Here is a 22,656-nt window from a genome sequence, read left to right on the forward strand (position 1 = left end):
TCATAAAAAGAGGGATGCTGAGTTTTTCAAAGGGTGGTAAGAGATGGGTCCTTTATTGAAGATTTGTATGGTTAAGATACAGAATAAGCAGAAAAAAGTGTTTAATGCTCCTCTTTAGGGAACTACACAAGAATAAGGATTACTCTCAGCATAATAGTTTCCTGAGGTGCTAACATGACTTTTCTGTGCCTGAGCCAGGAATTTAAATGAAGCTCTCTGAGTTTCAGTCCATTAGCTGTTACCTGACCCCAACCCTCTTCTCTTTTACCTTCTTGCACTTAAGTTTAAATTATCTCTGTTATTTGCTTTTGCAAGTTCCAAGCAAATGAGTGTACAGCTCTTCCTTTCCTGAGAAGTCTTGAAAGGATCACCAGTTCCACTTTGTACTAGCTAGGTAATGATACTATTGCTATTTTGTTTCCACTGATACGGACAAACTATTGAATTCAAAAGTTAGTTAAACCAGTCTAGTGGGTTATAATCTCAAATACTCTCTAATCCTGGGGTAGTTACTTTGCTAAAACCAGAAGTGTGCCAAAACGTAACATTAGGAGGAGTGTTTGTCAAAGAGGCTTTTAAGGACTGATTCATTGATGCCTTGAGCAGTATTTTATCTGTGTTTCTATTGTGCCTTGCAGATGACAAGTAGTCTGCAGAGATACATAGTAGATTTGGAGCACCAAGGCGGTCTGTGTGCTGTAGCTGCAAGTCTGAAGCATGATGGGGTTGTGTGAGTGTAGGTGACCTCCTCTGAGAAAGTGAGCACTGCCTCTGCTTTGACCATCCATCCATCCATCCAATCCACTTGTCTTTCTTATCAGGAGCCTTCAAATAACGTAAGATCTGCAGAAATCTTTCAGTGCTTCTCCCTTCCATTTGAGTCCCAAACAAGTTTTATGTTTCTGTTGCTTTAGCCTCCTCCTAGTAATTGCTAGGACATGAGATAAACTGAGCATAATCTACTGTACTTCAGAATTCCATCTCACTCCTTAATGTGCATCAGAGGCAGCTCTGGCTCATAGGATGGAGATATGTTGGAGGAGATTTCATTGAGGACTGGGAAAGCTTTTTGCTTTTTGTTTCCCTTCTGTGGGCAACTGGAGTGGAAGCATTTGTGTTTCTCTGACTTGTGCTTCCGCTACAGCCTTTGGGCAATTTGGTGTCATGTGGACAAGCATCCTCAGCTGCTTGCTCTCTGTTTTCTCTGTCTGTGAGACAGAGGGATTTGTGTTCTTGAATCCCTACAAATTTCAGTGTTATATCCCCAGCTTTCGGTATTCTGGATGCTGCCCTGGGGAACATGGCTCTGCTTGCTTTTGTCAAGGAGCTGATTCCTGTTTGATGCTATGAGAATTTGATGCTGATTTTGGGTTTTCTCTGGGCTCTGGCTATAGCTCTGTTCTGGGTCAGGATGCTGAACACACTGACCATTATCCAGGCCTGGTTGCACTCCAAAAAGCTTCCTTGGCTGTGCAGGGAGTCAAAGGCATATAAATTGGCTGATGGGTCAGCAGTTGTTTTTACTAAGGATTTAAGATGGTTGAAACTGGAGAATCTGGTTATGTCTTGAAGGAAGAGAATGCACTTTGACAACCATGCAAATCAGATTGTCCAGGCTGTCGATGGATGCTGGGGCAGCAGTTAAGGTCTAAGCAGAAGGCATGGAAATACTGGTTTGCTGCAATTGTTGCCATACTGTAGGAGTAGCCCTGCCTCTGTGCAGCTCAGATCCCTACTGGGCATCTACCCAAATGCTGCTCAGAAAAATATCTGGCATTGTTCTACACAGGTCTAGCTAGGAGAAATTGAGTTTCTAACCTGGACCTGTTGGAGGAAGGTACATGTCTAGAGGTGGATACAATGGAGGCACACCTCCAGATCCTGAGAGAGCCTCTGTCAAGCTAAGTGCATGTGTCTCTGCTCCTGATGGGTTTGGCACATTTGTCCTCTGCAGCAGCAGTGAGTCGTGCAGCAACTTAAGCAAAGTCTCACAGTCCACTCCCAGGTGAACATAAACATAGCAGGGAGCCTGCCTCTCTACCAGCATGACAATTTCAGGGATTTCGAAGTACATAAAGCAAAATCAGCTTAATGGGACTTTTGTTGATTTAGAGGTACTTCAAAAACAGCAGCTGGAGGTAATCTCTGTATTGGACTGGGATGGAGTGAGCTGTAAGGCGCCTGTGCAGTGGGAATCGCTATCTGCAGTCCTGTGTCCTTTCCCAGTGATGCAGCTGGTGGGCTACACAGCCAGCATGGATCAGTCAGAGGGTATATTGTATGTAAAGGCAGAAGCTTGAGGGAGCTGGAGAACTGAAAGGTGGAAGGTAGTAAATTCAAATAGCCAGGAGATGTTAAAGAAATTCAGGATTAAAATTGGATTTGTGTGTACTTGTTTTTGGCCTGTTGAGGTGAGGTTTTTGATGCTTTGCATGGCTGAGAAAAGCTGGATTAAGAATGAAATAAAGCTGAGTTTGTCTAATGGCTTTGCAAGTGTTAGAGTGCAATCATGTTCAAGAGTTGAAACATTGAAGACCTTGAGAGCAGAGCTGTAGATTTATTGCTGTTGAGCCTGGGCAGGGTGGAGAACTTCATTGAAGGGAAGAACAACAGATGAGAGATGGAACCACTTAGCTCAATTTAGCACCACAAAGAAATACCTGCTCAAAGCTTTATGTGCCCCTTTCCTCCTAAGGCAGGGGAAACAGCTGAGTCCATAGGAATACTGCAGTGTCTGTGTGCAGAGTACCAAGTTCATGCAAAGAGCAACACCAAAGTAATTTCCTGAGGACAGTGGTCTGCAGCAGCATCATGCTGTTGGTAAGTGGTGAGATACCATTGTGGTGCAGTGTCTGTGGATGGGGGTAGCATCTCCTAATCACTGCTCTTACCAAGACACCTATCACTATGTGGAAAGACAAAGTGTGGTGAAGGTCTGGTTACAGCCAGTGCCTCTGACCAGTGGCTTTCTGGAATGTAATTGCCAATTAGAAGTTTATGTGCCTCCAGCAGCCTGGAGTTTTCTAATAATCACATATAAGGTGTGGATGCTGTCATGTAGGAATTTGATGAGCAAAACATTGTGATGAGCATTTGATGAGCGCACAAACTGATTATTAGCAGGAGAGGATGGATTGCATGATAGGTTTTCATTTACAGGCCATCAATCCCTAAACTTCCCTGTCTTCCCCACCAAAGCATTGGAAACCGTTTATCTCGAGGACTCATCAGACCAAGTCTGTGCACCACAAGCTTTTATGTCCTCCTCTTGCTGTCAGGTTTGGAGATGCTGTCTATAAAATCCCAAAGGTTTTGCTTAGACTGGACCAGAAAAAGAAGCTGGCAGAGCTGATGATGATGGGGACCAGGTTGTGTATCTGTGCCCTTTCCTGCCTGTAAACATTTCCAAAGGCAGCATAAGCCTATGCCTGTGCCTGTGCAGGAGGGTTCCTGCAGTGTCTGGAGATCACCACAGCATCCTCTGCAGCTTCCCAGTCACCTGGGAAAGGATGTAAAGAAGACTTGGGCTTGCAGTTCTTGCCAGTGACTTGCTTTCCTCACTTTTTGCCCCAGGGGTGGCTGCTCTGGACTGGGCTGAAAGCTCTGGAGCTTACACAGCTGTGCTGAGATGGTCACAATGCTGCTGACTCTGTGGAGGGTGCCTTTGCAGCAGAGGGGGCTAGAAATGACTTTGTCGTGTTTCACACATCTTTCAAAATGGGCTGGGGAGGGTGAAGTGAGGAGTGCAGATGGCCACCCCATTCTCTGAGGTGACTTTTGGCAGCCACCAGCCCTACCTGCAAAACGGGGATGAAAAGGAGGATGAGGTGAGCCACAGGAAGCCTGGGGCCTGGATCCTGTATCAGCTGGATCACCAGGATTCCCTCCAAATTGGCTGGACAGCTGCGTCAGTGCCCAACCCTAGGGGCTTTGGCACTTGCTGTGGGTTGTGGGGGTGACCAAGCGACTGGCTGTCCTATTTGTTATTCCTAAAGCAAGACTGATATATTCTGTGTTAGTGGCCAGAGATATGTGGAGTTTGAGTATTTTTAATTAGCTAATGCTGACTGACTTGCCTTCTGACGCTGGAGCCTTTGTCATGAAAAGGCAACAAAACCACAAGTTCCTGAAACGGGGAATACATGCAGGGTGAGTCACTGTTGCAGACTAGGTCTGGCTCACTTTTTTTTTTATTGGGTGGAAAAAGGACATATTAATATCTTTTTGTTGACACTTTAATGTGTCTCTGCATTTGCCTATTTAAGTAAACAAGTTGATGTTGTTAATCAGTCATTTGTAGAGATGTTAAAGCATGGCAGGCCTGGGAGGGATGGAGCACTCAGTACTCAAACTAACACAGACCTGCTAAAAGATCAAATTCTTCCATTTGGATCAGCAACAAATTCCAGCTCTGTTTCTGTTGGAAGTGTTCAAGTAGCTGTCAGGAAATATTTGGTTGTCATGTGCTTTCAAATTGGAATTAATCCTCTAAATTTCAAGATGTGTAAATATCTGAATGCCCCCCTCCATCAATTTTCACTTAGTCTCTATGTAGGATGCAGCTCCCAGGGCTTTCCCTCTTGAGGAATAGTCTTGGGGACTCCTTTCTCTGTGCTTGAGTGTTTTTAAGTTGCTCTCTGAGCAGTTAATCCACCCAAATATCCTGGTTAGCTTCTGGCACTTGCGCTGGAAGTGCTGAGCACTGCAGAGGAGTCATACCCCCAGTGACAGCCCCTGTGATGGCGTGTCCCCAGGTGGCTTACAGCTGTCAAAACATGGGCTGGGACAGCTTTCCTTGGCCTGCCGGTGTTGCAGCTCTGTCTGGAGAGCAAATAAACTAACCCCAATTTGGTGACTGCAGCGTGTAAAATCTGTTTGCACAGAAACTTTATACAGCCCCTCTTGGGGAAGGGAGTTGATATTCCAAAGGCTGAGATGCACATAAGGCAGCTCTGATCTGTATCACATGTGGAGTTTTTGGAGGACAGGAACAGGCTGCACTATCTGCCAGCCACGCTCTGGGTTGGTGCTTTTGTGTATCTGTGTGTTACAGAGCCACCTTTGCTTTTCTTCTGTGTGGTGAGCGATAAAGGCAGAAGCAAAAGGGATCTGGAGCAAGACTCTCTTTGTGTATATTGACCCAGGGACCATCAGCCACCAGACTGAAAGAAGTGTGAGATCACTATTTCACTTGTGTCTCCTCTTTTCCCCTTGTTCTCTCTTCCTCTAAAATGTTAAATGTGAGCTGGTCTCTGGCTGTCATTGCAAGCCCTGCAGAGGCTTTGCTCACAGCAGGAGCGTGACGTGGTGAGGCGTGAGCAGAGTGGTGTGTCCCACTGGGCTTCGAGTGAGGCAGCTGATGTGTGATCCCTATGCCACTGTGATAAAAGGGCTTTTTATGTTCCAGAAGACAAAGCCTCTTGTTTAAAAATGCAACTGAATGAAAACCACGATTCTGAATGCCCTAGACTCAGCTATTAAAAACAAACAAACATACCACCCCCAAAAAAAAAAAGAAAAGAAAAGCTCCCCTTCCCCTCAGCCCAGTGTGCCACTGATGTTGTAATGGCTCCATTGCAGCAAAGCTCTACACAATTGCTTTGGGCGCTTGTAACTTTGTGGCTCACTAACCTTTTCATAGACTGTTTTGTTATAACATTCTTTTCCTCTTCCAGACAGCCCTAACAAGGTCAGGTGTCTGCTTTTTCTCTGTTGGTTCAAATTCTCCCTCCATTCTCTCAAGCAGAGAAACAGAAGGAAGAAGCAATAAGAAATCTGAGAGGTGGACTTGTTTTATGGACTGACTGAGCTGAACAGCCTAGGGAGTGGAAGGGAAATTTTATTTTAAGTGAAGACACACACAAACAACTGCAGGACACCTGCAGAGTGTGATACTTTCCCGATAAAGTCAAACAGACCAGCCTTTTTAAAAACTCTTGGTTTACAGTGGTGTTTGCTGCTTTTTTGTTGTTAGAGATACTCAGCAAATTAAATTCCAATTAAGTGGTTAGATACTGATGCTTTGGGAAATCTCTTTTTTGAGGGAAATCCTCATGGTTTGAAAGTGAATTGGTACAAATTAGGATTAGGAAGAAGGCAGAACTTGTGGAGGAGGGTTGGCTGAATTTTCAGGCTATAGTTCAGCCTCTCCTGGCAGCTGATGCCACCTGTGTGCATGGCCAAAACTGGCTTCATTCTTGGTAGTGTTTCCCTGAGTGTTTCTGCCAGTTGTGAAATCCACCTTCTATATCATGCAACAAGCCTGCTCAGAGCTGATTTTCTTGCTGAGCAACTCCTTTATCCCCTGGAAATGGCAGTCAGATTCTGGGGCTGGGGCCACTGGGGCACTGGTACGAGTGCTGCAGGGAAGAGGCTGCTCCAGAAATGGGAATAATTCCCAGACTGGACATTGAGCAAGACAGGCAGTGCTGCCCACAGCATTCCTGCATCTTGCAAGGACCTGAATGGTAGTGTGTTCTTGGTCAAGTATCCTAACTTGCACTCTGTGGAAGAGTATAAAAATTAACTATGGTGCTTTTATTTTTTTTTTAACTATTTTCCGTCTGATGAAGCTTTGCTGCAGTTGTTCCCTTGCCCTGTTCTTTCCTTGACCTTGGTAATGAAGTTGGTTGTCTTAATGTTGGTGGCTTTTACTGACTGTTCAACATCTTGATGTGTCTGCTGGCAGCTCTGCAGATGCTGAGAGGTGGGGTCTGATGTGCTTTCCTTCATGTCTCTGCAGTGATGCAACTTCTTGTTGACTTTCTCTGCTGCTAGCACCTATCCACTTTCCCAGGGTGCCAGACCTGCCCATTGCTCTCATCTCTAACAATTTCATTCTTTCCAGACTGAGTGGAGTGTTACAGAAAATGAATATTTACAGCTACAGGCAAACTTGTGTTCTTAAGTTCACCAGTACTTGTGAAGGCAGCTGGGAGCCTCAGACAAAAGAGGGTTTCTAATCAGAGTACAAGCTTTTGTGAACCTGAGCCTCTTGTCGCTTGAGCCTCAAGCCAGAGCCTGTTCAAGATTCTGCCTTCTGACAGTCCATAAAACTCAATCCAGCCCTCAAGTTTTTGCTTACAAAGGAGGAGGCAGCTGTGTCTGTTCCCATAGGCAGAGGAGGAACCTTTTGTTTTCCAACTTCAGGGATTGTAACTAACAAAATGGGAGCTGGAAAAACTTGGGGATGCAAATCTCATTTGAAGTTTCACCAAGTCTTCCCAAATACCTATTTGTACAGACCCTGAGAAGATCTAGCTAGCAGAGGTGCTATAATGTGCTTATTAGAGCCTGTCTTTTTGTTCACTCGCAGGGATTGCCCTGTGTGCATTGATGCATCAATCACTGGTCTCTTGAGGTTGTGTCAGCCCAAGTGCTAACAGGACATCTTATGTTTTGTCACAAATGTTGTGGGAAGGGGACATGAGCAGGTGACTGGCTTTCTCCCATCCCTATGATGACACCTCCTATCCAGGCTGGCTGGGTGGCACTAGTTAGTGCTTGGAAAGGAGGATGATAGCAGATGGGTGGAGGAACTCAATGCTTCATCCTCTCTGTTTCTTAAACACCAAGCAGATCTGATCAAAGCGGAGTTTCTGTGTACTTGGGGTTTCAGCGTGACTGATGCCTGCTGTTCTGTGCTTGCTCACAGTGCTCCTTGCTCAGGAGGTTGAGGGCATCAGTCAGTGGCTGTTCAACAGCTTGTTCTTTACATAGTTTTTTGGGAGACTGGCCCTGCAGGTTTTTATTCAAACAGCTTTCTTCTAGAAAAGCAAACTTTTCTTTTTGCAAACAGTATCAAGTTTTTTTTGCCAAAAGACCTTTTCCAGGTACTGTTCAGATTCTTTTGATAGCTGTGTGGCAAACAGGCAAGCAGAATGTTCAGTATCTCTTGCATTAATATTTTAACTTTGAATTCTGAATTTGTTCAAAGTTTTGGAAAACCCCTGGAGATGTGAGCTTTTCTGACCTAGAGAATGCACTGGCAGCAGGTGCCTTAATGTGTGCAGAACAGCATAGCCGTAAAATAATACACAGAGCTAAATATTAACAAGGCTATTGGGATTTTTGACTTGTTAAAGAGTGTATTTCCCACCTCTGAGTTTCACACATCTGTTTTCTTAGTGGAAAGATAAATGTGGTTCTGAGAACTGTAGTGACATTGGTACTGATTGTTGCTATGCTGCTGTTTGAAACCGAAATGTTACTGAAATGCAGGCTGTTTTCACAGTGTTCTTTTTTTTCTCTCTAGGTACTCCCTAAATTAATGAGATGGCCAACACCATGCAAATCTCCAAAGACGAGCTGGAGGAACTCAAGGAGGCTTTTGCCAAAGTTGGTAAGTCAAAGTATGGAGGGCACCTTGTTCCTGACTGCTGTACATTTGAAGTGAATTTTTCCCACTCGTGTGAACAGCAGTGGCAGCAGTATGTAGGCATTCTGCTGCTCTCCTGAACGTCTCAGTGCCAAGGAGTCCCTTGGCAGCCTTGTTGCTTCTGGCTTGTCACTTCCAGCCAAGGAGCACAAAAGCTGGGACACGGGCAGTCTGACTGTAAGTGAGCACTGGCAGACAGCCTTGCACTGTTGCTCCAGGGTGGGCTTTGTTGCTTCCTGATGGCAGAAAAATTATCCAAACAGGTATTGCATTGCTTTGGCCTGGTCAACGCTTCAGGGCTTGCACAGTGCTTGGTTCTGGTGATGCTGGTTTTGGCAGGTTGGCTGAGCCAAGCAGCTGGCAAACATAGGTGCTATGTTTCTGGTTTGTACAGGTGCATTTGAGGCCCTTGTAGGCAAAACCAAATTATGTCTGTTTACCTGGTCATTATGGAGCAACTTGTGGTGATCATAATGCTTTGTGGCTGAACACACCTGCATTGCCCTCTGGTGGCTCCATCTCTGCTCTGGTGCTCACCTCCTTCAGCCCTCTGTGCTCCAGGGGCTGCACAGCCCCAGCTACCCCCCTGCCTCCCAACTTTCCCCCTACACTGGCATCACAGAAGCCTCTGACAGGCTGCTTCAGGAAGATGAAATGGGCAAAACACTGACATCATGGAAAAAAATTGTTTTCTGTTGGTTTGGTTTCCTGATACGGCTTACTGGGAGAGAGTTGGTAGGGAGGGGTTGGATGGGAGCTGGAGCACAGCCGTGGGGACTGAGGTCAGCGTGTGCAGCTGGGGAACCACACCCAGGACTGGCACTGGCTGTGAGCGAATTGAACAAGTAGTCAGAGCCAGTGTTTTGTTTTCCTGACTGGACATGGGCATCGCTTGAGCACTGGTTATAAATACAGAATCACAGTTGCCTCTTATCTGCATCAGCGGTTACCACCCTGGAGAAGGGTGGCTGTGAAAACTCTCGCTTGCTCAAAATTTGCAGTCTGCAGAGAAAAATGTTGATTTCAAAGGCAACTGATTCTCATGGAGCAGTATTCCCTGCTGGAACTTGAAGCAAGTTCCATTTTAGGGAGTTCCCTCTCCTGTCTTGTTCTTCCTAAGGTTTTTCCAGCAGGTGGAAGTGAGCTGCCACAGAGCAAAACAAGTGACTGTAGCATTTCTCTCTGCCTAATGTGTCTGAGTGCAGGCCTCAATAAGGCTGGGATGTAGGCACCCTGTTCTGTCCTTGGATACATTTAAAATTATTAACCTCCCTGGAACGTGGTGGCTTTTTGTCATTAGTGTGTGGGAAGTTACTGAGATTAGATTGGCTGTCTGCCTTTGACATGTAGAAACCAAAATTCAAATGCTGATTTGTGTTAGCAAACCAGCTCACCCTGCTCAGAAGGTGTGTCCCTGTTTAGTTTTAAATTACAAAGGCAGTGTCAAAACTTAGCTGTTAATGAGAACTGCAATAATTAACCTGGACATACCCACAAGTGAGATGGGATCTACTAGTTCTTTTCATCTGCCTTTTAGTTTGTGTGCTTCAGGCACGGTGCAGCCCACAAGCATGTGCAACATACCTGTCATGAGTGTCTTTAATGCTCTCATTCCCTTTATTCTTGCCTAAAGGAGCCATATTTGCTTTGGGATACAGAACTGGTCGCTAGTTGTTTGACTGACTTTCACTGTGAACTTCTAATGTCATCTCTAGTGAATATGAACAAAAGCTGGAATAAGACTGCTATGTGAAATGAGGTCTGTTTTTCATCTCCTAGCTACCTGGAAGACTTGGAATGCATCTGAGAAGCATGGTTATAGCAAAACTCAGCTGGTTGGCTTCCGGGATGTTGTAAAGAAGATGCAGGGAGGAGGGAATGTTTCACATGGTGATTTCTTCTCACCAAGATGGGCCTTGCTCTCATCCACAGCTTCCTGGAGACATGCTATGAAGCACAGGGCAAGTTGCTGCTTGGGATGTGTAGGTTGATGGGACTTTTGAGGTGTGTGTTTGACCAGCTTTTCTGTATGCAGCTGGACTGGATCAAGACATCTGGTGGTGCTGGAAGGCAGTAAGGGGTGTGATTATGTACTCTGTCACCACTTGCCTTCCATGCCATGCAGCTGGTGTGCTGTTCTCTGACAGCCAGCAAAATGTGTGGGTCCTATAGACACCTAGTGGTTAAAATAGCAGTCCGCAGGTGAGAAACCACTGTTGAGGTTCATCACTAAAGTCAGCTATAGTGCAGGCAAGCAGCTTCCAGCATCCTACAGCCAGAGATTTGTATTGGATGTGATCCAAGTGATAAACAGCAGTGGGGGGGGGAAAAGCATTGTAATGTCTGAAAACAGCAAGTGGGTCATTGGAACTGTCTAAGCTTTGAGTGACCCACAGGTTAGTGGAAGAAGAGCAGGTTGCTCCAGATCTCAGTGGAGCTCTGGACTTTTTCTGCAGAACAGGGGTGTGTGTACCTGGCCAAACAGTGGCATTTCGGAGGGGAGGCATTGCAGAACGAAATCTGCAAACTTGTTCTGTTTATTTGTCTTCCTTCTCCCTGTTTCTAAGATAAGCAGAGATAAGCATCTTTTCTGGAAACATGAAGTACTCAAAAATCAAAACCCAGCTGAACACTTTGTTCAGTGCTCCTAGGTGGCAAAACAATGCTCTGTAATGTTCGCCTGAGGCAAATGGGGATCTGTGATCCTGCTAGTGTGTCCTGCTGAGCATATATCCTTAAAAGGAAACTGTGTGGGTTACTTTCCCCTCTTGCATCCTGTTATTTAAGCTATTTTAAGTACTTGTCCTCAGGAGGAAGCTGAGCCAGAGCTTGAAGCAGCTTTTGGGATTCGCTGTGGCTTTGCTGCGCCACCTGTGTCTGGGCAGCGGCTGGTGCTGCGCTGCTGCCCTGACCTTCCCCAGGTTTAGCACACTGGTGTGCATGCATCTTTCAGTAGAAATAGGAAACTTCAGATGTGCTGTGGTTTCCTTTCCATTGGGCAGACTATAATGAATCCAGGCTGTAGCTTGTCTGTTAAAACAATTTCACTTTCTTCCATTAGTAATTCTGGGCTGGCCGCCGAAGGGTTTCATTTGGGATAGCTTCTATTTGGACAGCCTCTTCAGCTGTTGAATAACATCTTAAATTTTGTTAGAGAGGGATTTTAGACCACCTTCTGCCTGAGGTCTGAGCCTGTTACAGAACATCCAGCAAGGCACCATATGGTGGGCCTGAAGTGATGCTGGAAATAATTTTGGAACTTGGTGGTACTGCAGAGGTGATTTTTTTTTAAATTCTTCTTTGTACATTGCATTGTGATGCCAGAATGGGAACAGAGACAGCAGGAAGAGAAGCGGCTGCCCTGTGGGATAGGGATCTTAGGCTTTTTGGCATGTTAAGAACAGTTCCATTTTCTACCACATAATCAATCACTAGTTGATTACTTGACTCTGCTACCAAGCCAAAACCACAGGCTAGCACATCAACCAGGCTTTAACACTCAAATCTGCCGGCCAAGAAGCCAAAATTTAAAATGAGAACATCTTTACTGCAAAACCAGTAACTTGGTGTGAGGTCTTGCAGTTCAACCAACACACCTGACTTGCTTATCAATCTCAGTCCCAAGTATCTGGGACATAGATGCCCTTTTAATCTATGAAGTAATTCAGTGATTAATTTTTTCCCAGGATGCTGTGGAAGAGTAACTCTTACAGGTGGATGTTTTGGATGTTGTTGAGTTGGAAGAACTTAGGTCCTGAGTACCAAAGGTTTTGAGTGACTTAAGTGGCCTTCACTCTAGATTATGTGCTGTTTGTCTGAGCCCAGTGCAGATGTTGAGAGCCACTGGTGTGCAGTTCCTCCTGATGGGTACCATCTTTCCTGGTGCCATGCTCCTGAGTTGTGGGAGCTCACATGTGAATGTGCATTTCAGATTGCTCTTTGTATGGCAGATCTGCTAATTTCTTTAATTTTTTTTTCAGTGAGCAGAGGTAAATCTTTGAACTAGGCACACCTGGAGGACTGGGAAGATGCTGATGGCAGGGGTGAATGAAACACTCAAAATGGGCAGATGTTGACCCAGGCTGGAGTAAGTTCCTCATATCTGCCCTGCAGCCAGATTTGATACTTTCAGGCTGAGACTGAGATCTTTGAGCTGAGCAAGTGTGGCTGGACCAGACAGCCAGGGCTAACCCCTCAGTCGCATTTCAATCAGTGTTTTTAAGTTATGGTTTCCTTTTTTCAAGCAAACCAATACAAATGCAAGGCTGAGGGTTAACTCCTATAACTAGATTGTGCGCTTAAAATGGTGATTAGAAAATCCCTTCTTGACTGATTTTCCTCAGTGAGGCAGGGAAAAGATGCATATTGTGGAGTTGGATTCAGTAATAAAAGTACTGTAATAGAAGAAGCTGTGATTTATCTAGAGGGGAAATATTTTGCTCATGACATCTCAGGCTGGACTGATAATAAAGCTTCCCTTTGTAAGATTATATTATTCTGGAATAAAATTCTAAAATCGAGGGCCAGACAGCAGCCTGTTGGTATCATTAATCATTGCCCCAAACCACTTTATTTCATCAGCACTATTGTAAACACTGACATTTCATGAAGTTGTTTAATGTATTTATTAATCCACTGACATTGATGCTCTTCTTTAGTTTGAGACATAGTGACTAGGATGTAGGAGGGAGTACAGATTTGCTCTGGTTACTCTGGATGTTTGCCATTAAGCATTTGAGTTTCACTTTCTTGCTAAATGATAAAAGCAATTTTAGAATCCCATGTTCCCACATGGCTCTGGAAAATGAGGAAGGTATGAGTGCTGTTGTGGACATGCTGCTTGCTGGAATATTACTGTGAAACAAAACTCAAAAACCACACTGACACCTCACTAAAAGTAAATTGCTAAAAAAACAAAACCCAAGAACAAACCAAAAAACCCCCACAAACAGAAAACCCCACTAAAACTCCAAAACTGGACTTTAGAGCAGTCTTGATTGTTTTCTTATATTCTTGAAAGTATCTCCCTTTAAGCATAAATACTGACCCCAGTGGCTGTGGTGTGAGATTCCTTCTTGAACAAAACCAAATATTGAGGCTGTTGTAGCTCTTCCATCCTGCAGCCTGGGCAGCCTGCAGGGTGAGAGGGTGTTTGGGCAGCAGAAACTGTTGCTTGAGTGGAATTTAACTCTGTGGCCTTAAGGAGAGCCTGCTAATGGATTCCTCTAGGTCTGTGGGGCCTGATGGGATTCATCTGAGTGCTCAAAGAGCTGTCTGATGTTATCATGAGACATCTCTCAATGTTTTTTCAATGGTCTTGGGAATTTGGAGAGGTCTCTGTCAACTGGAAGTTGGCAAGTATTGCCCCAATTTTTGAGAATAGCAAGATGGATTACCCTGGTAACCTACAGGCCTGTCAGACTCACTTCACTCCCTCATAAAATTATGGAGAAGATTACTCTGGGATCTATTGAAAAACATCTGAACAACAGTGCAGTCCTTGCTCACAGCCAGCATGTTTCCATGAGCAGCTGAGGTCACCTGGTTTGTTCAGCCTAGAGAAAAAGAGATGGAAGGGAGACCTCATAGCTGTCTACAGCTTCCTCATGAGAGGCAATTCAGGGACAGGCACTGATCTCCTGGTGAGCAGGGACAGGACCTGAGGGAATGGCATGAAGCTGTGTTGGGGGAGGTTTAGGCTGGACATTAGGAAAGGGCTCTTCTCCCAAAGGGTGATTTGGTAGTGCAACAGATTTCCCAGGGAAGTGGTCATGGCATCAAGACTTCCATAGTTCAACTGTTTGAACAATGCTCTCAGGCACACGGAGAGATTCTTGGGGTTGTCCTGTGCAAAGCTGGACTTGGACTCAATGATCCTTACAAGTCCTTCCAACTGAAAATATTCTATGATTCTGTGAAATAGCATAAAAACCCTCCTGTGTGGGATATGGGCAGAGTGGTGGCTGGGTGAAGGCAAGCAGGGCTGGGTGCCTTGCAGCACAGTGGTTTTGGCAGTTGGTGGTGGTGCACTTGGCAGTGCACCCTCACAGTCCCAGGAGCTCTGGAGGTGATGGGGTGGACAAGATAACACAGCTACTTAAATGGAGAAAAAGCTCTCATTTAGCCTTAAAGGGCTCAGCTGATGTCTTCAATACAGGCACTGTGTTGACTTTGCAGAGCCTGTGGTTCAATGAGGATTGTAGGAGACTGCCACTCTTCAGCTTCTCAGCTCATACAGGTTTTCCCCAGCAGCAGCAGTAATCCAGGGTTGGTATCTCCCCACAGCCCCAGGCCTGGGAAGGAAATAGCAGCTCAGGCACCAAATCGACTTCCCTGGGCTGCCTGTAGCACTTGCCTGCAGCAAAGGGTTTTTGACATTGCTAGTGAGCCAGTAACAACACAACTTGCCCTGAATTCCTCTCTCTCCAAAGATGGTGCTGGAGGGTCATGCCTATGTCTTGAGATGTAAAATTGGGCTGTCCAACAGCTTCAAATACTCTGTCTGCTTGTGGACCCAGCAGCTGAAGCCTGGGTACCAGCTGTGCTGTGAGCGACACTGTCTACTCATCCTGTTTAGCCTGAGGAAGGAGGCACCTAATCCCTGCCTGTTTGTAGTGGCAGGAAGACTTGCCTGAAGAAAGGCTGAGTCTGCTGGATTTGCCACATGTGGTCGGTAGATGTGATGATATCTCCAAAGGGTTTGGGATCAGTTGATGTGAAAAGCTCCGGTTTCACAATACATTCTTCTTTTCTTCTTCAATCTAGTAGGTGACAATGTCTCACAAAGCATGCGGTGCTGCTGCAGCTTGGTGACTGACTGCGAAAGCAAAAATAAAATATCTAGCTGCAATTTGCTGTCAGTGTTAAATGGAGAACATAATTATCAACATGATAAAAGTGCAAATGCACAGCTGACTTTGTGTTTTCAGTTCAGAAAGTAAGAAATGCTGTGTTTCATTACTGTCTATTTTTAACATGCAAAGGCAGGGGCTGTTAGATGTAGAAAGAGATGTTATGGAGTTGTTTATGAAAACACAGATGTTGCATTATGAAACTTTTATGCTAGACTTGGTCACATGTGGCAAGAGTCATCCTGGTCAGCCCTGTTTCAAAGCTGCTGTTGCCCAGAGCCAAAGAGATCTCATGGCTTGTGCTGGGACCCTCTGAGGATGTGCTGTGTGTATTTACCGTGTTTGGTTCCTGGGGTGTTTGTGTTGGTGTCCATTGAATATTGTACTCCTTGGTATTTTTGGTGTGGGCATCATGCTTTCCATCTGCTCTGCATGATTCTTGCTTTCCCAGTGCACAGGTTGCTCTCCATAAAGCTCTTGGCCATGGGGGCTGTGTTTCTTCCCCCCTGTCTGGGCCTGGTCCTATCAGGTTACTGGTACATATTTCTAAAACCTTCTCCTGCCTCTTCTCTTCCTCAGACCTCAACAGCAACGGATTCATCTGTGACTATGAGTTGCATGAGCTCTTCAAGGAGGCCAACCTACCTCTGCCTGGATACAAAGTGAGAGAGATCATCCAGAAGCTCATGATCGACGGCGACAAGAATAAAGATGGAAAGATTAGTTTTGAAGAGTTTGTCTATGTAAGTGGTATTCCTAAATTTCCAGCAGCCTGGTGGATGTGCTTTAGACAGAGCTAAAGAAGATAGCAGAAGAGGTTGAACCTGACTTCTCAGCCCCTTATCCTAATCCTAGTTGTCTTTTGACAAACTGATCAGTTTTGAGGGCTGTCCTTGTAAAAATGAGTTCTTTGTGTAGCTCTCTGTATATGACCAGTCTTTTGTACTGTCACTTCCAGCCTTCAGATTTGAAGTTTTTTAAACAAAAAAACCAAAAAGAATCCACATGGTTTTCCTGTATGAAAGCTTCATTTGAGGCCAAAAGACTGTTTCCACATAAGGTGACAACTGGAAAAAGAACTTCCAGTTCTCCAAGCTTACGGTATTGACTGGAAGCTATTCAGTTTTTCCAGGCACATTGATGAATGCTGGTTTTCCCAGTGTATCAGTATAATTTCCTTCATTTAATGCAGCTACAGGTATTTGCCAAAAACTCAAGAAGGCATTTCAAGACACTTTTAGAAAGTAGTACTAGATGCTGATCTAGGAGAATTCAAATCTTTGTTCAAAAGGGAAGAACAGGAGTAAGGAGACAGGAAAAGCTGGAGGATGAGCCTATCCTTCAGTCTTTTTTTGGTAGAAATAGATCAGAATTTTTTAGTTTATTCATTTTTACAAAAGCACAGCACTTCTTCTGAGATACTAATTTAGTGTACGTCTTTCCACCTTTTTATATTTTGTTGACTGCTGAAAGAGAATAAAAATATGTATAGTACATTGAGGGAGCTGTTTTCATGTCAATTAGGTTTTTTTGATATTTCTTAATTTACCTTCACCTTCTGTTCCTTAATTGTTTTCAGACCCTCTGAACTTTTGAGTTCGGAGTCAACTAGTAAGTTGGAGTTGGTTTGCAGTTTGTGAACACTTGCATGCTGGGTGCATGTTTAAGCTGTTGGTTTGAGCTGGTCCATAACTCTTAACTTTGCACTAGGAAGGAAGAAATACATCTTTTCTCACATTTGAATGGTACCAATGATTGAGTAAACACAAAACGTCTTACAGGCAGCAATGTTAGTTGTAGGATTTTTACAAATAGTACTGTTGCTCTTTTCTAACTCTGAGCATTTTTGCTGGAGTTTATGGTACAAAGAATGACATGAACTGACTTGAGGTTGAAGCCAAGTGACTTAGTGGTACCTCAGCATTAAAGCACATGTTTTCAAGAAGATATGCAATACCAATAATTAACCCAGGAAATTTTAAAATAAATAAATCTGCATTAAGCTGATCAGCTTCTGTGTGCCATCAGGAGATGGTTTAACTGCACTGTATCATCACCTTGATTTGCCACCTTCCCTGTGTTTAAGGGAAGGTAAGGAGGCTGGCCGTGTGGTGACACCTACAGCTGGGTGTCCCCTCCTCTCTTTTTAATAGAAGCACTTTGCTGTTCTGCTTTGAAATCCTGTTCCATTGCCTTTTTCCAGGCAGTGTTTAGATAACCTGTATATGGTTCATTTGTTTTTTCAGCATGGTTGAAACTAATTTAGTTCAGTTTTGAGGGTGTTACAGTAGGCTTTCCAGCCATTGAGTATGTTTTTTACTAATAGTTAGACATTATTGCAGATTTGACTATTTCATGCTTAAAGGGAATTGTTTCTTGAGTTGTGGGGAATGTATTTTGTGTGAACTAAAGTCACAGTGCCACAAGCATCTGGCTTATGCAGAAAAGTTAAAATTGCACCACAGCTTTCTCAAGTTTGGTCCTGCGGGAACTGCTGCATGTGTACCTGCTCTCAGACTGCAAAGATTTCACATTTTATTCTTGTGGTCTCTTGAAATCTACTTGTAAAGGTAAAGTGCAAAGTACTTCATGACTTATGCTTCTGTTTCAATAGGCACTTGCAATATGTGTTTGAGAGAGTGGGATGACTTTCTGACCACTATCCATATTAAATTTAATACCACTACACCCTTGCTGGGCCCTTCACATTTGCTGATTCTACTATGAAGTTTGCTTTAAAGCTGAGGAGAAATAGCTTCTTCTGTGGTCCTTTTGTTTTATGAAAACGAGCTTTTCTTGTCTAACAGAGGACTTTAAATTGTAGATTTTCCAAGAGGTGAAAAGCAGTGATATTGCTAAAACATTCAGAAAAGCAATTAACAGGAAGGAAGGAATCTGTGCAATTGGGGGCACCTCAGAGCTCTCCAGCGAGGGGACACAACACTCCTACTCAGGTACTGTTCTGCCTTCTTGCTCTTCTTTTGGCCAGGTGTAGGCCATGTCCCAAAACCGGCCCATTTCTACTGCTGTGCCCAGTGCTCTGCTCTTGTTCTCTGAGAGCTGAATGACCTCACATCAAGGTGGGAGCAGGACAGATTTCATGTACTAAATTTAGCAATATAAAGATTAAATATATGCTTATTTATTTTGTTAACTGTGCTTGTTGAAGAAGTCCTTGTGTCACACTTGAGTAAAATAAAGTTGTTGAGTAACAGGTAAATAACAGGAATATTCTGCTAATTGGAAGTGAGAGTCACCTTTCTTTAAACTGTGTGTGACTAGTAAAATAATGTTGTAGCTGTAGTGGGGCTATTATTTCCCTGGGCTATTATATGCTGCTGCTTTTGGGAAAATCTTTGCTATGTTATGAAAAAGACTGTACTAAATTTACGATTGGTTGTCTTAGAGGAAGAGAAATATGCCTTTGTAAACTGGATAAACAAAGCTTTGGAAAGTGATCCTGACTGTCGGCACGTTATTCCAATGAACCCAAACACAGATGACCTGTTCAAAGCTGTGGGAGATGGGATTGTGCTATGGTAAGTCACGATGGTGCCTGAAAAAAAAAAATTGAAAATCACCAAAATAGCTTCCCAGAACTATAGCAAGGGGAATTTTCATCCTATTCCAGGCTGGTTTTGTGACTAGTGTGTGTGTGTGGATAATCTTTTCACATACAAAAAGAGGCTCGCTCTCTTTCCTTGCTATTGTGTGATGCTTCAGCTTTGGTGCCAGCTTCACACGCTGATATTTTCATCTAGTGTTTTTGTTTGGGCTTGAGTCTGAGTTTGCTGAAGGGGGAGAAGGGGCTTTGTGGGAGCAGAAGTTGCCCTGGTGCAAACTCAGTCTGGTGTTGGGTGGCTTGGGGGAGGGCATGTGTGATAAAGAGCCCATTCCCTTGGATGTTTAGGCAGACAGTATCCTCTGTGGGAATGTTAGTGACCTTATGAATTAACCCAAAAATGGATTTTGGGGGAATCCTTGTGTTGTTCTTTTTAATAGCTGCACTTAGTAGGTAAGGTGGCTTGTTTTGTTGCATGCTGAGAACAGAAGGCATCCAGGGCTGCTAAATGCCAACCACCTTCTATGTGTGGGGTTTTGTGGGTTAGATTCACTTTTTTTGGAAGTGAATTAATATAGTGAAGTGGATCAGCTTGGAATTTCAGTAACTGTGTCAATACATGAAAAAAGTCTGTGAGCAACCCACTGCCTTTATTTTCTTTTTTCCCTTTAGCTTGTTATATACATTTTTATTATTTCACAAGTTTCAAGTAATTCAGGTCTTCAGGCAAAGATTGAACTGAGTAGGAGGTAGCTCATAATATAAAGACTTATCATATTTTCTGTTGATAAAACTTCATTGTGCTCACATGCTCCCCACTGAGCTCTCCAAGTGTTTGTGGATTTTTGTGGCAGGTTTTCTTGCCAGCAGTAGTACACCTGTACAACAGGAGGAAGCATGTTGTCTTACTAAAATGTGCAGTGGATGTCAGCAGAACAGTGAGTCTTCACTAGTTCAGGACTGCACTGTGAATAATTCATGTGCTCTTTTGGCTCCAGCAGCTGAGATCAGTAGTGGCCAGGAACATGTTTAAGGTTTCAGGCTTAGCTATTAGTTACAAATACATTCTTGATAATGTCAATATTGACTTCTGATTTACACAATTTTGATTTTATGAAAAAAAATACACAAAACCCAACAAGCAAAAGGAAATGTACTGTTGTGAGTATTGTCACAGTGCATTGAGTTTTGTACAGGTTAAATATTAAAAGTTTTTTAACTGTTTTTCCTCCTAACAGCAAAATGATCAACCTTTCTGTTCCGGACACGATTGATGAAAGAGCAATTAATAAGAAGAAACTCACACCATTCATAATTCAGGTAGGATGCATTTCTGTATTTTTTGCTGAAATTCATATTCAGATAAAATAAATGAAGGAGCATGATGGCTCAAGGTATTTTTGTGGAATACTGGAAAGGAGCAAGTTTTATAACTTGTGTTTAATTATTAAATGCAGTTTTGTACTGTGCATAATCCCTAGCTCTGTGGCCACAGTTCAAAAGACGAATGCTTAGTGACAAAATGGGTAATGTGACTGAAATGCTGTGCACACCTGATACTGCTATGGTAATTATATACAGTGCTGCCTTTGTGAAACAATATAGTTATTGGTGTTGGGTGTCTGTGAATCATTTCATAGTACAACAGGCTGTATTTGTGAAGATGTTTGTGTGTGTGTGTCTATAAATTAGCACTTCTCTTAGCCTTATTCCAGTTGATGCTGGTAGATGCAACTAACTCAGACACTGAAACCAAATACCAGAGGCTGAAATTAAACCCTGGTGCCCAGTTCAGTTCTTATTGATTCAGCCTGCTGTCACCACAGCTCTGTTAAAACTTCAGCCAGAGTGGCCAGGAGTGTTTCCTCTGAGCTGCTGGTTTTGGAACAAGAACAAGGGGGAAATCTCCACGCTGCTGGTGCTGGATGAAAGGGAAAGCAGCATCTCCTTGGACTGTGTCTCACTGGGCTGTGCTCTTTGCAGGAGAACCTGAACTTGGCCTTGAATTCTGCATCTGCCATTGGCTGTCATGTTGTTAATATTGGTGCAGAGGACTTGAGGGAAGGGAAACCCCACCTGGTGCTTGGGCTTCTCTGGCAGATCATTAAGATTGGCCTGTTCGCCGACATCGAACTCAGCAGAAATGAAGGTAAATTAAACTTTAGGTGATTTCTTCCAAAGCTTGTGCTGTCAGCTCCAGCCCTGTGGCTGCCTCTTCCCTCCTTCCTGTCTGCTGGAAGGGAGTTCATCAGGGCATGTGCAAAGTTGAGTGCCTGTTTGTAGCCATGAGCAGGTCCATGCAGCTGAGTTGTGCCATCCTGGTAATGTGTGTCAGCCTTGGAGAACTGGCAGAACACCAGTCTGTAAGTCAAGTTTCAGCTTGGCTCGAGTCTTGTGGTGAATGAGCACATTGCTTGGTGATGCCCAGGCTGCTTCAGCCATAGGTGCCCAATGGTGCTGGGAGGTGGCAAAAGCTGCTTGTATCCTTTTAGGATTATACACAACTGCACATCTTCCCCTAGGATAAAAAAAAAAGGAGAGAAAGCATCAGTCTTCAGTAATGATTTGGTGGTTCTAAAATCCTCCTTGCTACTGTCAGTGGTGCAGCTGAGCTCTTGCTTTGTTCTTTGTAGTGGAAGAGTGATGCTGCAGCTCTCTCCCTGTGCTCACTTGGTCCTGCATGACAGCCTCCAAAATTTAAAGTTTTCAGATCATTCAAAGAGCTCCGATATTCCTGCATGTGCTATCAGAGCACCCAGATGGATGGAGGGGATTCAGTGTCTTTTATTTAAACTTCCCCATCATGAAGTGGTGCCATTGTTTGGCTTAGATTGAAAATTCATGACAAGGGAAACACCAGCCAGCTGTGAAAGGGTTTTTATCTTGGCTTCTCTGGCTTTTTTTAACAGTGTTTGTGAAACTGCCTGGAAGCATTTTTCATTGAGATAGAAGTACATTTACATTTAGCTTCCTGTCATCAGCTTTTAAAAGACTGCACATAAAATCTGAAGAATTTTGTTATACCAGAAAATAGAAAATACTTTTTACACACAGTTTTCTAGATCATTCATACTCCTCTCTGTGTAACAACCAACTCAGGAAAACTTCACAAATACCAGAATATTTTGACATAATCAGTAGTTGGTATTGTATCCCTCTGAAATGTTGCTGCATTTTTCTTCTAGCACTGGCTGCCTTACTTCGTGATGGTGAAAATCTGGAGGACCTTATGAAACTGTCCCCAGAAGAGCTGCTCTTAAGATGGGCCAACTACCACCTGGAAAACGCAGGCTGGCACAAAATCAATAACTTCAGCTCAGACATCAAGGTATGAAGAGCTCTTCTGACCTGCACATACCTGGGAAAAGGCTGGAAGCCAGCCAGGGCTGTGTTTACATGTGTAAATAAGGCCCTTCATCCTCAGACAGGACCTTTCTTAACCCTAATACACTGAGGGGTCTTAACAGGGTGGTTATGGATGGTGTATTTGAGGTACTGCATTGCTGTTCTCTCTTGCTATGAGGATGAGCCCAACGTTGAACTGTGTTTACTCTAGTGCTGATGGGATTCTGCTGCAAAGCTTTTATATTTTTTAATCAAATACAAAACTAGTATTACAGTAATTTTTCACATATGAGGTGGGTGGCTCTCCTCTCAACACTAGTGACAAATGGAGGGTGGTGGCTCCTGGTCAGTGTGGGGGTTTTGGACACTGGTTGCAGCAGGTTTCTGGTGCTTCTTCATGGGGCTACCAGTTTTGAGAAGGAGAAAGGGAACTGGGAAAAACAATTGATAATTGAGGTGCATGAGGAGCATGTGTACACACACATGATCACTCTTATTTCCAACTTCAAAATTACTTCCAG

At 43.9% G+C, this 22,656-nt stretch overlaps 1 protein-coding gene across 3 annotated transcripts in view; it reads left to right on the top strand.

Annotated features, from left to right (window-relative positions):
- Positions 1-22,656, top strand: part of PLS3 (plastin 3) — a 50,559-nt gene that overhangs the window by 20,941 nt on the left and 6,962 nt on the right. For all 3 annotated transcript variants that reach the window (XM_071569061.1, XM_071569062.1, XM_071569060.1), the window contains 7 exons: positions 8,255-8,341; positions 15,808-15,971; positions 18,053-18,182; positions 18,635-18,767; positions 20,029-20,110; positions 20,774-20,939; positions 21,976-22,118. In XM_071569061.1, coding sequence (XP_071425162.1) covers positions 8,275-8,341; positions 15,808-15,971; positions 18,053-18,182; positions 18,635-18,767; positions 20,029-20,110; positions 20,774-20,939; positions 21,976-22,118 — 885 coding nt within the window. In that variant the 5' untranslated portion in view covers positions 8,255-8,274. The remainder of the gene's footprint in view (positions 1-8,254; positions 8,342-15,807; positions 15,972-18,052; positions 18,183-18,634; positions 18,768-20,028; positions 20,111-20,773; positions 20,940-21,975; positions 22,119-22,656) is intronic.

The sequence above is a fragment of the Pithys albifrons genome, chromosome 14 (genome assembly GCF_047495875.1).
Source record: "Pithys albifrons albifrons isolate INPA30051 chromosome 14, PitAlb_v1, whole genome shotgun sequence".
Classification (NCBI taxonomy): Eukaryota; Metazoa; Chordata; class Aves; order Passeriformes; family Thamnophilidae; genus Pithys; species Pithys albifrons.